At 39.6% G+C, this 18,059-nt stretch overlaps 1 protein-coding gene across 1 annotated transcript; it reads right to left on the bottom strand.

Moving 5' to 3' along the window:
* Positions 1-220: 220 nt before the first annotated feature.
* Positions 221-16,230, bottom strand: taldo1 (transaldolase 1). The gene is made up of 8 exons (XM_030725069.1): positions 16,044-16,230; positions 11,647-11,770; positions 11,149-11,256; positions 10,662-10,793; positions 8,292-8,467; positions 4,562-4,759; positions 803-948; positions 221-696 (listed from the first exon to the last, which is right to left on the bottom strand). The coding sequence occupies exons 1-8, from the start codon at positions 16,141-16,143 to the stop codon at positions 664-666; spliced, it is 1,017 nt and encodes a 338-aa protein (XP_030580929.1). The 5' UTR covers positions 16,144-16,230; the 3' UTR covers positions 221-663.
* Positions 16,231-18,059: the final 1,829 nt, after the last annotated feature.

The following is an 18,059-nucleotide window of genomic DNA, read 5'->3' as shown; positions in this document are numbered from 1 at the left end:
AACTAAATGTGAGCAGTGACAGAATGAAGTTAAACTTGATCAACCAGAGGCGATAGAAAACAATAGCATGACAAGAGAAGGACTCCGAGAAGAATCTGTATACTCAAACTAAATGAGCTCAGAGTATTACGCCAGATCTTGTGCATGTGTCACTTGTTGCAAGTCTCTTGTGTTAAAGACAGCAAGTGGACCCAAAGAAAATACACACAAAAAGCACAACTGAAGACAGATGCTTATTTATTGAAAGGGCATGAATGTAATCTTTGGAGGAATGATGGGTAGAAAAGTAATTGTTACATGGTTAAAGAAAAGGTAGAAAGAAATAGTCAATGCCAAAATTGTGGTCCTGTCTTGCCAAAAAGCATCTGTGGTCCCTTCTAGTAGTCACATGACTGTGTTCATAGAGACTAAGAAAAAGCCTCATCTTTTCACTGAGGCTGATTTTATCCTTTCTGGTAAAAATTTCTATTAATACAATTTTATAAACAAGCTTGTTGGTCAGTACAAGCCCGAGAGAGAAAGGTGCCTGTTCTGGATGAGAAGTCCTGGAGTTTGGTCAGAGGAGGAGAAGGAGGCCTTCTGGTACATTGGACCTTTCGAGAAGGTGGTACCATCTTAACTCCTTACACCTTCTGTCACAGGGCCAGAGATAACATCTGACAACTACTGTCCGTTTTTCACATTCAGCATTTTCTCCTGTAGTGGGGGGTGAGAGAGAATTTGTAAAGAATTAGAATAACTGAGATAGCTAAGGCCATTAACATGCAAGACAGCTTAAAGCAAGTGTAACATTTGTTTTTACTTTGATCATGGTCTCCAGCTTTACGGCGTCAGCAGCAAACTTTCGGATGCCGTCAGACAGTTTCTCCACAGCCATGCGGTCTTCGTTGTGCTGCCAGCGGAAAGCCTTCTCATCGAGGTGAATCTTCTCCAGATCACAGGCTTTAGCTGCAAAAATAAATCAGGTTTAATGTAGGAATACAGACGGCCTGCTTACATCCTGCATCTGGGAAAAAAAAATAAAAAAATTCTGTGCATTAGAGAAAGTTTTGATGAAACAAATCAGGGATAATTATGCATCAAGACTTTTGCAAAATAAAAAACACACAAAGATTGTGTATAGGTGATAGTTGTCTGACTAGCTGTGCCAGCACATCTGAAAAGTCAGGTCTAGTTCTTTCACATTAAAAAAAAAAAAAAAAAAAAAAAACCCACACTAACACAAAACCACACATTAATACAGCTTTAAGCTTATTATCATAAATATGACTAGTTTACCACAAATTTCCAAAACAGTGAATCTTATAGTTTTTCCTTTTTGACATGCCTGCTCTGACCCAGAATATTTGTTATTCGTCACAGGAATTACTCTAGTTTACTTACTAGAGTAATTCCTGCACCACTTGGACAGAATGGAAGTCTGATGGTCCAGTGTGGAAGAGGAGGACACAGACTGGACACTTCTCATAATGCTAAGAAGCTGTGATGACTCATTTAAAAAGTTAACAGTGCAGCACTGTGCTCATCAGTAGTACAGTCGTCCCTCGCGATCTCACAGTTCACTTATTGTTATTCACTTATTATTACTAATTCTGTTTCACAATATTCTGTTTTCAATATATTGTGAAATTTTGCAGTATGAACACAGGATCTTGTGTCTGTAGATTCTCAGTTATCCAGGTCATAGTAGTCTCTGGAGCTTGAAAAAGGCGACTGGACTTCTTTTTGTTTCTTGAAGACGTTTCACCTCTCATCCGAAAGGCTTCTTCAGTTCTCAACCAAATGGTGGAGAGACCCAGGTATTTAAACCCCTGTGGGCGTAGTCCCCTGGAGGTGGTTATGACCCTCTATTGATCATGTGCTTGAACACATGTGCCCAGGTGTGAAGGGGGCGTGGGTCATATTTAATCAGTGGTTTCAGTTGAAACCAACTTAGGACTCCGCTCCATTGTTTCTTGTGGCCTATTGAGGTCACTGGAACAAAGGTGTGAATGGGGGTTGAGACGTCTGGGAAGGGAGCTCAGGACAGCACTGTAAGCGGGGGAAAGTTGGTGACGTAATCCACCTCCTCTGTTCAATGATGGTTGTTCACAGTGGACATAGATGGCTTCTTTCACTCCTCTTTCAAACCATCTGTTTTCCCTGTCCAAAATGTGGACATTGGCATCCTCAAAAGAGTGCCCTTTTTCCTTCAGATGCAGATGTACTGCTGAATCTTGTCCTGTCGAAGTGGCTCTTCTATGTTGTGCCATTCGTTTGTGAAGAGGCTGTTTGGTTTCACCAATGTAGAGGTCCGAGCACTCTTCACTGCACTGAACAGCGACCCATTATCAGCAGTATAAACTCGGTCACCTACAACATTTCCAAACACCTCGCCACCATCTTATCACCGCTTGTTGGCATCACACCCCACCACATTGAAAACTCTACAGATTTTACTAACAAGGTCCAGAATCTTGTACTGGATCCAGATGAAACCATGGTGTCCTTTGATGTGGTTTCACTTTTCACTTGCATACCTACAACTGAGGCAGTGGAGACCGTCAGAAGACGACTACAGGAAGACGATTCCTTACTGAACAGAACCAGCTTCACCCCAGATCAGATTTGTGCACTTTTAGATCTCTGCCTTACCACAACATATTTTAAATACAATGATGGATTCTACAGACAGAAGCATGGATGTGCCATGGGCTCCCCAGTGTCTCCCATTGTAGCCAACCTTTACATGGAGGAAGTGGAAAGTAAAGCTCTTGGTTCCTTCAAAGGGATGGCACCTAGCCACTGGTACAGATATGTAGATGACACCTGGGTCAAAATCAAAACCCAAGAAGTAGAAGCCTTCACTCGTCACATTAACTCAGTGGATAAATACATACGTTTTACCAGGGAGGACACCAGAGATAACAAGTTACCATTCCTGGACTGTGCGGTGCTTATCGAGGAAGATGGAAGCCTCAACATTGAAGTTTACCGGAAGCCCACACACACAGACCAGTATCTCCTCTTTGACTCCCACCACCCTCTGGAACACAAACTTGGGGTGATCAGGACCCTACAACACCGTGCGGAAAGTGTTCCCTCTAAGGCAGAAGGGAAGCATAAGGAACACACACACACATTTAGAAAGCCCTCAAAACATGCGGTTACCCCAACTGGGCCTTCATCAAATCAGCTAAGATGCACAGGAATGAAGGCCAAACACAAACTACAGAGAATGGGAAGGACAAGAGGAACAACATTGTCATCCCATATGTGTCAGGCTTGTCAGAGAAACTCAGAAGAATTTTCTCCAAGCATGACATCTCAGTATACTTCAAACCAAGTCACACCCTAAGACAAAAACTGGTTCATCCCAAGGACAAACCCGCCAAACACAAGATCAGCGATGTAGTGTATGCTGTTCAGTGCAGTGAAGAGTGCTCGGACCTCTACATTGGTGAAACCAAACAGCCTCTTCACAAACGAATGGCACAACATAGAAGAGCCACTTCGACAGGACAAGATTCAGCAGTACATCTGCATCTGAAGGAAAAAGGGCACTCTTTTGAGGATGCCAATGTCCACATTTTGGACAGGGAAAACAGATGGTTTGAAAGAGGAGTGAAAGAAGCCATCTATGTCCACTGTGAACAACCATCATTGAACAGAGGAGGTGGATTACGTCACCAACTTTCCCCCGCTTACAGTGCTGTCCTGAGCTCCCTTCCCAGACGTCTCAACCCCCATTCACACCTTTGTTCCAGTGACCTCAATAGGCCACAAGAAACAATGGAGCGGAGTCCTAAGTTGGTTTCAACTGAAACCACTGATTAAATATGACCCACGCCCCCTTCACACCTGGGCACATGTGTTCAAGCACATGATCAATAGAGGGTCATAACCACCTCCAGGGGACTACGCCCACAGGGGTTTAAATACCTGGGTCTCTCCACCATTTGGTTGAGAACTGAAGAAGCCTTTCGGATGAGAGGTGAAACGTCTTCAAGAAACAAAAAGAAGTCCAGTCGCCTTTTTCAAGCTCCAGAGGCCAACACAGGATCTTCCATAACTATGTTCATTACTCAGATAAGTTACGCCTATACCTTTAGCAAAAACAGAGGTAATGGCAGAGGTCAAAGATACTCCACTACCTTCATCACCATCAGTACTGCACAGCTACATAATTCACCATCTTCATCATTCAAGAGAGTGGGAAAGGTTTATAAAGCCTACTTTGTGGATTTTCACCTGTCGTGGGGGGTCTCTGAACATAACCCCCCCCCGACAGGTGAGGGATCACTGTACAGAATGCTTTGTACCCAGATTTTCTTTCCTGAATGAAGAGATGTCTTTGGTGCAATTAAAAGCTCCAAACGTAATCATGTCATTTAGATTTGTCCAAAGATTCAATCTTTTCTTTTCCCAAACATAATCAACACAAAACTGGATATTTAAGTATTAAATGGCCAGTTTTGCTAAATACTATAACCAACCATTTATTAGAGCAGTATTTTGCATGAACACAGCTTTTAAAAAAATGTTTTTTATTTTTATTTTTTTTAGAGTCACCAAGCAGTACCTTTCTCCACATTGAGCATCTCCGTGACAACACTGTGATCCTGGCTGAGCTCTGCCAGCAGACCGGGGGAGATGGTGAGCAGGTCACAGCCTGCAAGGGCTTTCACTTCCCCTGTGTTTCTGAAGGAGGCCCCCATCACAACAGTGCTATAACCAAACTTCTTGTAGTAGTTGTAAATCTTGGTCACACTCAGCACACCTGAGAATAGAATAGAATGCCTTTATTATACACATATAAAGGCAATAAAATGTGAATTCACTCATGTTTTATGCAAGTAAAATTCATATTCTTCAGTATTTATTCAAGTGATGAAAAACCCCGTATGTTGCCTTTGTTGTTGGTAAAGCGTACAACCACAAATGACTTCTCCACACTTGTGCACATCTGTCCTACAATGTGCAAGTTCTCCAGTCAGTTAGCAGTTAAGGCCATCTGGTATGTCACACATTGAGATTGAATTTAACCTTCAATCTTATCTTACCACTGAACTTTAACAGAACAGTTGGTTCCCATCAAGTTTCTGGAATCTAAAACTTTTGTAGCCACAGGATACAAATCATAAGACCAAAGCACCACAACAAACACAGCATGAGACACTTTAGTGTACTGCTTTTTCCCTGCTAGGCCTCTACCAGATTCAGTTGAAGAGGACTGAAGTCTTGGAACATCACAGCCCTTGTCAGCTTCTTTCACTGACCAATTGATATTAAGGAGGGGCAGGACAAAGGATAACACTTAAGGGTGAGAGGAGAAACTGATCCTGACTGTCAATGAACAGTCCATGAAGTACTGAAGACTGAAAATGAAGCTATAAAAACTACTGCCTGTACCAGTATTTCCAGTAGGGCTGTACAATTAATCAAATGCTTACAGTTCCAAATGCTCATAAAACCAGTGTAATTAAAAAAAGAAAAGAAAAAAAGATTAAAATGATTTTGACACATACTCATACTCATCTCTGATTTATGCTGCAGAGTTAAGTCTTTGTGGGGTCTACAATGTAACCTACATAAGTGAACAGCAACGACTCCAGCACTTCCAGGCTTGTGCAGGTGCATTATGTGTTGTTGTTAATTGTCGAGCGGGAAATCTACACTGTAACCTGACCTGCACCTCCAGAGAAATGTAACTAAGTGTTGGGGTGATGTGAGGGAATGAACAAAGCAGTGATGGTATAGTTACCTTGAAAAACGTAATCTGATTACTGACTACTCCTTTAAAAAACTAAGTTACTTTACTGATTACTTAATTTTAGAAGTAACTAAGTTAGATTACAAGTTACTTTCTTAGTTACTTTCAACAGCTGCCGGTGTTGTGCCAAAAAGTGATCGTTTGTCATAAAGTGATTCAGATGTTTGTGTGTTTTTGTGTGTAATGTCTTTGCTTATATTGGTAAACAAAGTGCAGTCAGCATGATTTATGAAGGGCTTATATATAAAATGAAGAAATAACCTGTTTTCAACAATCTTTAGGAGTCTGTTATTGTACCTACATTATATTAAATCCAGTGCTTTTTGGCCACTTAAAATATTTTTATAGAACTGTGATGTTATATTTGTTGCAATTTATGCAGCCTTCTGAGCCAGATTTCTGTTTAATAAAAAAAAAAAAAAAAAAAAAAAAAAAAAAAAAAAAAAAAAAAAAAAAAGCCACTGTCAATTACTTTTTTTTTTTTTTTTAAATCAAGGTAAAAACTGTCACTTTGCCAGAAACTGATTGCAGCTTCTACGTTGTGATAGAAATGCTGTTTCTCTCAAAATCTCATTCATGAGAGATATGTTTGCCTGTATTTAAACGGCTGTAAATGACTTGTTGACCTATAATCTGTTAAACATGTGTCAATCATGTTCTGGCAAATACCGAAAATCACTTTTTGTCAAAACACCGGCATCAGCACCCCCCCGTCCAAAACATAAAAATGACAACCATGAAACGAGGGCAAGTCAGCCGTGTTTAAGGGCAGCATTTCCTCTACTGCATACTGTCCGACCAGCTTCTTCAGCTCTCCCCCACTTACTGGTTTGTACCGAAGTCCAGCTTTTGTTGTTTGGGTGCTGGGGGGCTCCTGCATTAGCCGCAGCTCTGCTTCATCACCTGGTAGGACTCTCTCTAAGTTTGACGGCACTGTGACTCCAGATGTTTCTTCAAATCTGACGTAGTGTTTTTGAAGCTAGATAGCGCTTTGTCACCAGCACAGAGTGCACAACTAACCTTGATGTTGTCATCTTCAGCTGACAAACTCAAAATAGTGCCTGTATTTCAGCTAGAAAACGCGGATCTCTCTCCTCCCTCCATTGTTTACGTTTGTGTCGCTGTGCTGTTATTGTCCTCATGCTGAAAACGGGACGCAATTGTTGCGTTGGCCAGACGTCCCTCCCAGAGACGCAAGAAGAAAGCAAAAATTGATCTTTTTACTGAGGAATATGACAAAAAAGTAATGCACAGTGACTTGGATAAGTAACTTTAATCTGATTACTAGACTGCAAAAAAAATATTAACACGTTAGATTACTCGTTACCGAGAAAAAGTAGTCAGATTAGAGTAACGCGTTACCCTTTCACAATAAAGGGTAAAATACAGCCAGCGAGTTAAGGCAACTTTGAGCATGTGCTTTCTATGTGAGCTGCTGTATCTCTGACTGTTCAGTAATTTGTTACCTACTTCTACAAGCACCACTACAAATGCAACACTGCAAGTCAGGTGAAGAGTGAGATGACTCAATTAAATGAAAATGTGGCCAGGTTTTTCACAGGTTAAGTTATAGCTGTTCAACAGGGCACAATAATGCAGAAAAGAGGATCTGATGCACATCCACCTATACCCACCAAACAAAGAGGCTAAAGTGCATGCAAGCCAGGACAGATTTAGAGTAGCAGTAGGAAGAACTTGATAAACACCAATACTGATACAAGAGCCAGCATTCAGATAGTGTGGCACAAAACAGTGCCTCATGATTTATCATAACGAGGATTTGCCATATCACTACTGTAAACAACGTACACAACACAAATGTAGAATAGTCCATTCAGGAGTCAATTATTTGTTTAGCACCAGCATCAAGGAGGCATTAGTCAGTCTAGACCAGCCACCCCCAAAACTTCAAACATTTTAAAACCTGAGGATATCTTCTGTAGCCCAAACAAACCAATTTCAGATGTTAGACAATGACAGGCCTGATGAGCAGAGCGGTCATTAAACATCTGTTTTCACTGATTAGCATACATGTGCAAATTCATTAACAGGTTTACTTCCAGCACCTGACAGCAACAACTCTGTTTGCTATTGGTGATATGAGAAAAGTTCTGCATCAAAAACAGGCCAGAAAATGAACTATAAAATATATTTAAAAATCTATTTAAATTCAAGGGTTGTTTCATTAGTTCTGTTGCTTTTTTTTTTTTTTTTTTTTTAAATGTAAATCTAAAAAGAATTTTTAAAAAAATAAAAAGCTCTATTTAGTGTCCTCTCCAGGGTGGGCAACACTGCACTAGACAATCAGACAACACCGACAAAGTCTTGATAAAGGCAACAACACACCCATGTTTAAAGGCTTGAGGCCATAGAATTTCTCAATTCACGTAAACCCTAGCTGGTTCCACTTCTTGTTTTGTTTCTAACATATGCAACCACTCAATGTAGTCACAGGATTTACTGTAAGTCTGTTTTAGCCATGCGTAATAAACTGGTGACTGAGAATATCTTCTCATGACTTCAGTGTTGCCATTGTTACCTGGATCTTCGTGTGGCTCGTAGCTTTTGCGACCTGTATTCTCCTTATACCAGTCAAGGATGCGTCCAACAAAGGGCGATATAAGCGTTACCTTTGCTTCAGCACAGGCCACAGCCTGAGCAAAAGAGAACAGCAGTGTCATGTTGCAGTGAACACCATGCTTTTCCTCAAGCTCCCTGAGGGAAAAAAAAAAAAAAAAAAATACATTTAAAATAAAGCAAAACATTCAGAAAACATCAGCAATAGTAATACGTTACAAATAACAGTCTTAACAGCGATCTTAATCCATCTCCTATTTCAAGCATCTACTCAAAGGAGCCACGACAGAGTCAGGAAATCAGGCTACAGTCTTTTCAAACATTCAGTCATATTGTCTGTCAGTCTACCTACATTTTTAGCAGATTTTTTCCACATGATTGCAGTTTTCAACATAGCCTTTGGCAATCAACGTAAACTTTCAATCAACAGTCACATTTCTCACAGAAAAATGTAACAGGTGTTCTCACGGTAAAGCCTTATTTGTATGAGAACACAAACAAGTTTTTTTACAGCACACAGGCTTCAGGACTCCAGCCCAGGAAGCAGGTTTAGCTAAATACTCTGAGTTAACCCTGAGAAAGTGAACTAACTTCAATACTTATTCGGTTACAGAGGTAACTGACTATGGACTAAAACTTCAACAAACCGAGTTTCTCTGACTCCTCCCCTCCTGCTACACTCAAACCAGGCAGCAGATTCATTTCCTCATTTGTAAAGGTCACTGTCAAAGCACACAGGGGAGCAAATCAATTAGCAGAAGCTAACGTTTTACAAGCACTGAAATGTCAATGAGATGTTACTTTGCCATTTGTATACTTAACATGACCACTTTTACAATCCTTCAGTTGTCAATACAGTGATTATGTCAGATTTATAATCAGCTCACATGTACGTGTATATAAATAAAACTGTATAAAGATTTAGACATAGAACACACTAACCAATGATGTAACACTATAAGCAGTCACACTGATGGAAAAATGCCTGTCACAGGTGGATCTTGGAGATGTGCGATTAAAGATGAGGCTGAAATGACTTCAAGACTACATCTACATTATACGCTCCATAACAGATCAGTAATCCACATCCAAGTCCACTTGCATGGCAAAACAGATCTAAAATGGTTAAGGATTCCCTGGTTACCATTACTTACAGCAACAGTCCTGTTACCATCTATTATTGAAGACTGATATTAGATCAAATTATAAAAGCTTCCAGTGGGAACATTAAAGCAGAGTTGCTTTTTTGTGTAAATATCTTTAAGCACTTTACCCAGTAATAGAAATAAAATTAATGTAAAAAATACTTTTCCTCTGATTAACAGTTTAAAAGTGAGTCCAACAATGTCAGAGCACTTCAAGGAAAGTTTAACACCAGCACACAGCTCTTACAGACAGCAATGTTCAAGCTATCCTCAACTCATCTCAGTATCACTATCGTCAGTCAGAAGTGAGCTTCTCTTACTCATCCACTTGTATCCGACTCCTTTCACAACATTTTACAGCCTCCTCAAGAGTAAATAGATGTGGATGCTTCTCACTTGGCATATTCGCAGCTGATGTTGAGGTGCACTGACAGCCCACCCAGATAGCAACAGATTCCAGGGTGGATCCATCTAGAGTTACTTTGCTGTCTGGGTACACCCACTATAGATGAACAGCAGCTAGAGTTTGAGGTGAATTAAACATAAACTCCTGCTAAATATTTAACTGACACTTCCTGATTTATTGCTAAGTGCTGATATTATTGAAATGTTAATATTGTGTGGACAATTTATTTTTTAACAAAGAGTGGTGGAGGAACACTGGCTGACTGGCCATTATGGGGTACAGCCTAAATTTCATGTTATGATCTCTCTTGGCTGACTAAAACATGTTTGTCCTACAACAACCACCGTAAATGGTAAATGGACTGGATCTTATATAGTGCTTTTCTCCTTTTCTTGTGCACTCAAAGTGCTTTATACTACAAGCCTCATACACTCACATTCTTTTAAGTCCAAGTTCTTTCTATCCAACATTAACACACTCACACTCCAATGATATAAGCAACTCAGGGTTCAGTATCTTGCCCAAGTATCCTTAGGCATGCAGACTGGAGCAGCCAGGGATTGGTCCACTGACCTTCCAGACCTCCTGACACACAGCCCCCTACTCTGTAGCTAGGATTATGCACTTGAATTGGGAGGGGTAAGAAAACAGAACTCAGTTGACTGCAAACAGCAATCTATTGACACGCACACTGTACTTTAAAGAACAAAACCAATATGCACAAAAGCGCAGCTGATCAACTCATAAGCATCTATGAGGATAGTAAACATTCCGTACTAACTTGCCAGCTTGGATTCCTTCCCATGTTGATGACAACTTGATGAGAACGCGCTCCTTGCCAATGCCTGCCTCTTCATAAAGTGCAATGAGCTTCAGGGCTTTTGCAACCATTTCATCTTTGTCAAAAGACAATCTGTGACGTAATTGAGAAACAACACAGCAGTTTGACATTTAAAAATGTAACCACAGCTTTTCCTTGATGTCATTTAATTTGAGGCGTTCTACATTTTGCATCTGTGATTCATAGGAAGGGATTTAATTTCTGCCTTGTGCCAGCTTTGTTTTCTTGTGTATGTAAATGTAAATATAAAATATTGTGGAACAGTTATAAATTGTCCTCCAAAAACACTTTCATGGTGTTTTAATTAAACTCCTTGAATTTGCTTCTGTCTACTGTGTACGTGTGAAAAGTTCAAGATGGTAAAGGTTTCATTGACATGTTTTTTTTTTGTCATAAGTAGCACTTGGTACTGTATGGCTGCATATACCTGGCATCCACCTCAGTTGAGACTCTGCCTGGGACCTTCTTGAGGATCTCCAGGCCAAAATCCACAAACAGTTTGTCCATAGTGTTGGCTGCCTGCTCCTCTTCAGTTCTTAAATGGAGATAGACAAAACTCTGATTTACTCAATATCTGAGTTACACTGAGCAGGGAATTTTGACAAAATTAACATTGTTTAGAGTTATTTTTTTTTTTACTTTACTGTGAAAGTGACAGGTGAAGTTGAAGTTTTTTCTTAATTGAGATTTGACTGCTTTGATACACAACTGCTAACAACCAAAGTCACAAAACCAAATCAACATTTCTTCAAAATTAGATTACTGAGCCTCACAAAATATGATCAACATATCATGTAATGTCTAATCTCACTTCACCACATGAATCTAAATGCACATATTCAAATCTGACCTCTAGTGTAGCCCAACATATATTCAGCTAAAGAACTGATTAATGTGCTTGATCCATTTGCACACTCACTCTTACCCGCCCTTGGCAATGCCATACTTAATGGCCTCATCCACCAGGTGCTGGTAGGCTGGCATCTTAGCAGCAGCCAGGATAAGAGATGGGTTAGTGGTTGCATCTTGAGGCTTGTACTCGTCAATGGCTGCAGGATGAGAACACAGCAAAACAGTCAAACATCCTGCTGGAATTGTTAACAGTGGCTAGATTAAAGCAGGAAGACAGATGAAGTGCAGACCAACCATGTGTGCTGCTCTCAAGCCTAAATAAATGAATGAGTTGTGTTAAAATAAATTAGAAAAAAAATTAAAAAGAGAGAAAAAAAAAAAAAAGAAAATCTGTCCTAAAACATCAACTATCTGCTATAGTGACCCCTGGGGGAATAAGGGAGCAACTGACCTGCAGGCCATACCCCTGTATGGCCTCAAATAAAAGCACTTAGATTACATAATAAACTTTATTACCGTTAGCTAAAAACTACAAAAAGCAATAAATTTAAAGATAGTCCACAACCTTAGCCTATAACGTAATCTAAAATAAAGGCCTATGTAAACATTTCACCTGGAGCCTTTAAAAGGATGTCTGCTGATCCTTTGAGGTGAAAACAGAAAGGCAAAAATCCTTCCGCTACTGTGCTTAAAGTCATGCACTCAGTAACTTAGAAACTCTGGCCTTGCTACACAGCATTTCAGATCTAAATAAAAATAGTTTTCTGTTGGCTTAAACAAACCTGCCATACAAATCTATATTTTAATTCCCAGAGCAGCCCTTCAGGAGTAACAGCTGGAAAGCTGCCAGAAAGCAAATCCAAGCCTCAAAGTATTTAAGTGCATTCCTTTATATCGACAATTTCTGTAAGTTTCCCATATGCAAACGCTGTTTTGTCCAAGTAATAAAGCCCCACACCACACACACACACACACACACACACACACACACACACACACACACACACACACACACACACACACACACACACACACACACACACACACACACACACACACACACACCTTTCTGACATTCCTCTGCTTGAAAAATGTGCATCTACATCCCAGATGATATACTGACATTTTGCAAGCTAAGGATGCTCTTTAACCCGCTTTAATACATCTCTGGCCTTAAGTGTATTCTTTGTACCAATAACAGTTAAGACCTGTTATCCCACCAAGCAACCTAGACTTTAGATCTGTATTATTTACAACAAAAATTTATATATCAGTGTTGGTGCAAAAACTCAAAGAGGACAAAAAAAAAAAAAAAACCTGACAGAACAAGAAGAGATCTCAGTCATGCTGAATCAACACACTGTTGCCTTCAGGCAGAAAATGGCGCCATCTACTGCAAACATGCTATGAAATCTTAAAAAAAAAAAAAAAAAAAAAAAAAAAAAAAAATGTTACATAGAGCAATTGCATCTTTAAGATAAAAAACTTTTATAAGGGGAAACTCTTAAATTAGATAAAAAGGTTTAAACAGCTAAAGCTGAAAGTAATGACACTAAAAAGAAAAAAGGAAAAAAGAAACAGCTGTAGTTACTACCAAGTAGTCCAAACCCAATCTAATAACTAAGAGGCAACTAATAAAGTCTTTAATGGCAGAAAACTATTAAATTACTACAATTTCACAAAAAGTTATTAAACGAACCTAATGTCTTTGATGTACAGCAATAAGTGACGAGGTACATAATAAATTAAGCCCTAAACTACAGGCCTAAAAAACAAAAAAACCCAAAACAAAAAAAACAAACAAACAAAAAAAATTACAAACAAAAACCTGCTGCAGTTTACAGGATCAAACTGGAATTTTTTTTTTTTGGATATGCATGAGTGACGAGGCGTTTTCTCAAACTATAGGGGTTTTATGTAAACACTGAATAGCAGCAGCAGGGCTAGGGCAGTGCTGCCAGCTTTTCAGCCTCAGAACAAAGGCTGTGTCTGTTCTGTTGCGTGTTCTCACCCCCTTCTTCTACAGGTCAGCAGGTCTGAACTAGACACTCATGATCATTTGCTGAAAGTAGTGCTGATTATGGAAAACATTTGCAAAACTTAGGCATTAAACAAAAACAACAAAAAAACCTAAAACTAAAACACCCAGTCATGGTAGTCAGTGGATGAGCAGGAAACCGCCTTCACTGCACACTATTCAATGAGACATAAAAGGCAAAAAAAAAAAAAAAAAAAACTTCCACTGACAAGACAGGTGTGGCTTTGTATACTAAGCAAATATCCATAATCTAACTAAGTACACAGATTACAGCCTTTATATCTGCTCTGTCAAGAGCAGAGTAGAGAAACGGCACAATTCTTGCACAACCTTTTGAGACTTTCAATAAGGAGTCCAAACTAGAGGTACATTTTCTTTAACAATATCCATGTCAGCTAATTAGTTACCACATAGCCACATTTCACAAGAGCACCCTCCATTAGACCACTGCTGAGAAACTGCCCCCCTTTCAATAAGTGAGGCAAGAGTGAGTTAGTTAACTGTGTTTCACCATGTTTTCATGTGAAACAGATATGTTTCTGCTTGACTTAGTCTTGCAACATGCACGTCTAACCTTGCAACAGGTGAAAAACGAGAAATTGCATTTAAAACTGAGATTACATAAACCAGAACCATGTCTGCATTTCTTAAAGACAGATGAGCAGTCAGGTAAATCTTGACTGACCACTTTTCTTATCGCATCCCAACTCTAACATCTTTGTCTTTTTATTGCGGTCGTTGAGAGGTATTCACTGTGGTTAAGATAAATTTGCGTATATCAGCACTGTGTAACAGACATAGTTGATTACAAAAAGTATTTACTTTCTTCTGGAAACCTCTCACTGTCCTGCTTTGTTTGTTCTGCTGCTGCAATAAACTCTGCTGGGCTAAATTATTCTGCCTGTAAAGCAAATTGTGCTTTGGTTTCATTTGATATTACTTATTTCTAGTTTCTAGGAACACCTACAAAGCACACTTATTCAACTTGTAGTTGTATAAATGTGAAAAACTACACAACTATGATTTGCTATTCATTATTTGATTCAAATATTTAGTATTTTTATTTTCCACTCACTTAAAAGCTAAAACCTTATTTTTCTCTTCACTGACCAACTACTGGCAAATCTATCATTTTAAACACTAATTGACTGGACTATACTACACAGCATTTTGTTTGTCCATTCCTTGCAACAGAAGCCTTTGTTTAAACTATTGCAACCTGAACTATGTGTTTAGCTCAGCAAAGGCCTAAAGCAATCAAAGGTGTAAGGATCTGGTGTTGTGCCAAAAAGTGATTTCTGAGGTTTGTGTTTTTTATATATAATGCCTGTATTTATATATAAGTCAAGATAAGTCAAGATGATTTATGAAAGGGTTATATATAAAATAAAGAAATGGCCTGTTCTGCCAGTATTTTTAAGACTCTACGTTATTGTACCCACACAATTTAGTTCTTTTTGGCCACTTAAAGTATCTTTATAGAGCTGTAGCATCATACTTGTTGCAATTTCTGCTGCTCTCTTGGCCAGATCTGCATTGGAAAAAAAACCCAACACATTTTTCATGTCAATGACAGTTTTGACACAGATAAAGAATATATAAACGTGACCTTGTGACAGGAATGCTGTATTTGGCTCAAAATGACTTGATATCATTCATGACGTATGTTTGATATATGCTTGACAAATTATAGGCAAACAAGTCATTTACAGTAATTTAAATATCAGCAATCATGTTCTGGCAAATACCAGAAGTCACTTGGCACAACACCGGGAGTATCGGCTGTCCAGAGTCACGCCAGGCTACAGGAGCCACAGAGCAGTTCTGTCATGTCATCCTGACTGGGCAGACTGGGCCTGACGAGTCATCTGGTTTACATCACAGTGTAACTGTGATATTTTTTACTGCGCTGTTCCTCATTCTGACCCATTGAGAAACATGAGCTTTTCCTCTGCTGCAAGAACAAACGAGGAAGGACAATCAGATTTTACACTCACATACAGGCAATGTGCACACAGCCGTTTGTAACTTTATCTTACAAAATCCCCACATTTTCACGTATCATTAAGTGGTGCTTGATGCCGTTTTTCTTCAGATATAATTGCACTTTGCATACAGAGAGAGGTCTTATTACCTAGCTAGCATAGTTTGCTTGTGCAGCTAATTGAAAGTAGTAGTAGACACCGTTAAGTAACCAGTAATAGGATTATCTACCTCAGTAGTAACCTGGTAAACTAATTTCCAACTGACATAAAACTGACAGTTATATAGCTAACGTTAGCCGGCCTAACTAAACGGAGTTAGTCTGATGCGCACACCCACACCGTGACATCGACACCACCGCGGTCATTCACACTAAAGCCATATTCTTCCCGGTCACTTAGTTAGCATGCTAACTAGCTAATGTTAGCATGAGATAAAACGAGCTTTACCGTTGAAGTCTCCTGTGTCTGCCACCACCACAGTGTGCTTCTTCAGCTGGTTCAGTGCCGACTCCATCTTTCGCCGTTTGTCTGGTGACCCACTAGACATTCTGAGCAGAGACTGGGACCCTTTTATACACACACAACACGTGAGAGCGGGACTGTCAGAGCGCACAGCGTAAGAAGACGAGAGCGCGCGGCGTAAAGGAGAAAGGCGTCATCGGGGGCGCGCAGAGGCTAGGTCAAGGAAGTACGCAGAGAAAAAAGTTGACTTATTATACAGGGTAAAGATAAGGGTCTATATATAGTTTTTTTTTTGTTGTTGTTGTTTTTTTTTTTAAGAAGAAAAATAGAAACCAGGCGAATAAGGCAAAGTGAAATCCACGAAAGCATTGATCATTATATAATTCTGCACGTCTCATTCAGCTGTGGAAAGCTCAGATACTTCCGCTCCTCATATCCTTCAGAATCTGTTGCATTGCTTGAACTACCATATACTAAATGATTTAGCACTCTATCCACCAGCAACTGCCAAATATAGGAGCCCGTTTTCAGACCTATGTGTACTTTTGATAGCCATATTTTATTTATACTATCCACACTTACTTTAATGTAAAACAACTTCTTATGCTGTAGCATTTTTATGTTCCAGTATTAATACTTTTAAAGCCTATGAATACTTTCTCCATCACTGCTCATATAATTGTCTCATAAATAGTAATGAAACACCACCTACCACCTGACGTAGAGGATACCTGTAGCATTCCTAACTCATATACCCACATAAAACATCTTTCATCAACATGTGAGATGTGGTCTCTGGAGTAAGGAATCACACTTCTCCATCTGGCAATCTGATGATGAGTCTGGGTTTGGTGGTTGCCAAGAGAACGATACTTGTCTGATTGTACTGTGCCAAGTGTAAAGTGTGGTGGAAGGGGACTCCTGAAAGGAACTCCTAATACTTCAGCATACCAAGACAATTAACATGCTCCCAACTTTGTGGGAACAGTCAGGGGATGGCACCTTCCTGTTCCAACACCAATGCACAAAGCAAGGACCATAAAGACATGGATGAGCAAGTCTGGTGTGGAAGAACTTATCTGGCCTGCACAGAGTCCTGACCTCAACCTGACAGAACACCTTTGGGATGAATTACAGCGGAGACTGTGAGCCAGGTCTTCTCTTCCAACATCAGTGTCTGACCTCACAAATGTGCTTCTGGAAGAATGATCAAAAATTTCCATAAACACACATCATATTAAACCCTATAAATTAAGAATGGAATGTCACTCAAGGCAGATGAGCAAATATTTTTGGCAATATAGTGTATCTATCAAATGCCTGGTGGAACTATTGTTGAGGCGTCCTGGTCACCATCCATCCATCCATCCATCCATCCATTTTTAGTTTTATTGCTTATCCAGTTCGGGATCACAGGGGACCTGGAGCCTATCCCAACTGCCACAGGGTGAAAGACAGGATACATTCTGAGTAGGTTGGCAGTCCACTGCAGTGCTGACAACACTTTATATTAATTCTTTCTATTTAGTATTATAAGGAGTACACAAACATGATAAATGATTATGTGTACTTATAAGTAACTAACATAACTCCTCCTGTGGGTTTACATATTCTAAACTGTATTTTATAAATTTATTTTTATTTTTGCCACATTGTAGTACAAAAACACATTTTCTCAGCGCTGATGATCAGGCTTTGAAATGCTTTGGCACAATAGAGCTTATTGACAGAATTCACTTACAGATTTGAACTTTTTGCCCACTGTGCAATAAATTTACTGTGTGAATTATAGAATCTTAGATGAAAAGTGTAACCTTTTGAATATCTAATTACACTAAGGGAAGAGAGTCTGCTCAGCACTTGAACAGTATGCCATAGCCTTATGTGATTTTGATAGCTTGATTACGTCTATAGCTCCGCGGGGCCACCTGTTGCTGACAAATCTTTGAGCCCTCCAGTAACAGCCGCCTGTATCTCAGTCTGGTTTGCAGTGATATGGGA

Source organism: Archocentrus centrarchus, chromosome 3, assembly GCF_007364275.1.
Source record: "Archocentrus centrarchus isolate MPI-CPG fArcCen1 chromosome 3, fArcCen1, whole genome shotgun sequence".
Lineage (NCBI taxonomy): Eukaryota > Metazoa > Chordata > Actinopteri > Cichliformes > Cichlidae > Archocentrus > Archocentrus centrarchus.
The sequence above is the reverse complement of the archived record's forward strand: the minus strand, read 5'-3'. Positions and strand labels throughout refer to the sequence as shown.

What these genes read in the sequence shown, in the direction of transcription:
- taldo1 (XM_030725069.1), bottom strand. Translation starts at nt 16,143, where the DNA reads ATGTCTAGTGGGTCACCAGACAAACGGCGAAAGATGGAGTCGGCACTG. An exon ending in AGACACAGGAGACTTCAACG is followed by an intron (nt 11,771 to 16,043) that starts GTAAAGCTCGTT and finishes CTCATCCTGCAG; the next exon opens with CCATTGACGAGTACAAGCCT. An exon ending in GATGCTCAATGTGGAGAAAG is followed by an intron (nt 949 to 4,561) that starts GTACTGCTTGGT and finishes TTATTTTTGCAG; the next exon opens with CTAAAGCCTGTGATCTGGAG.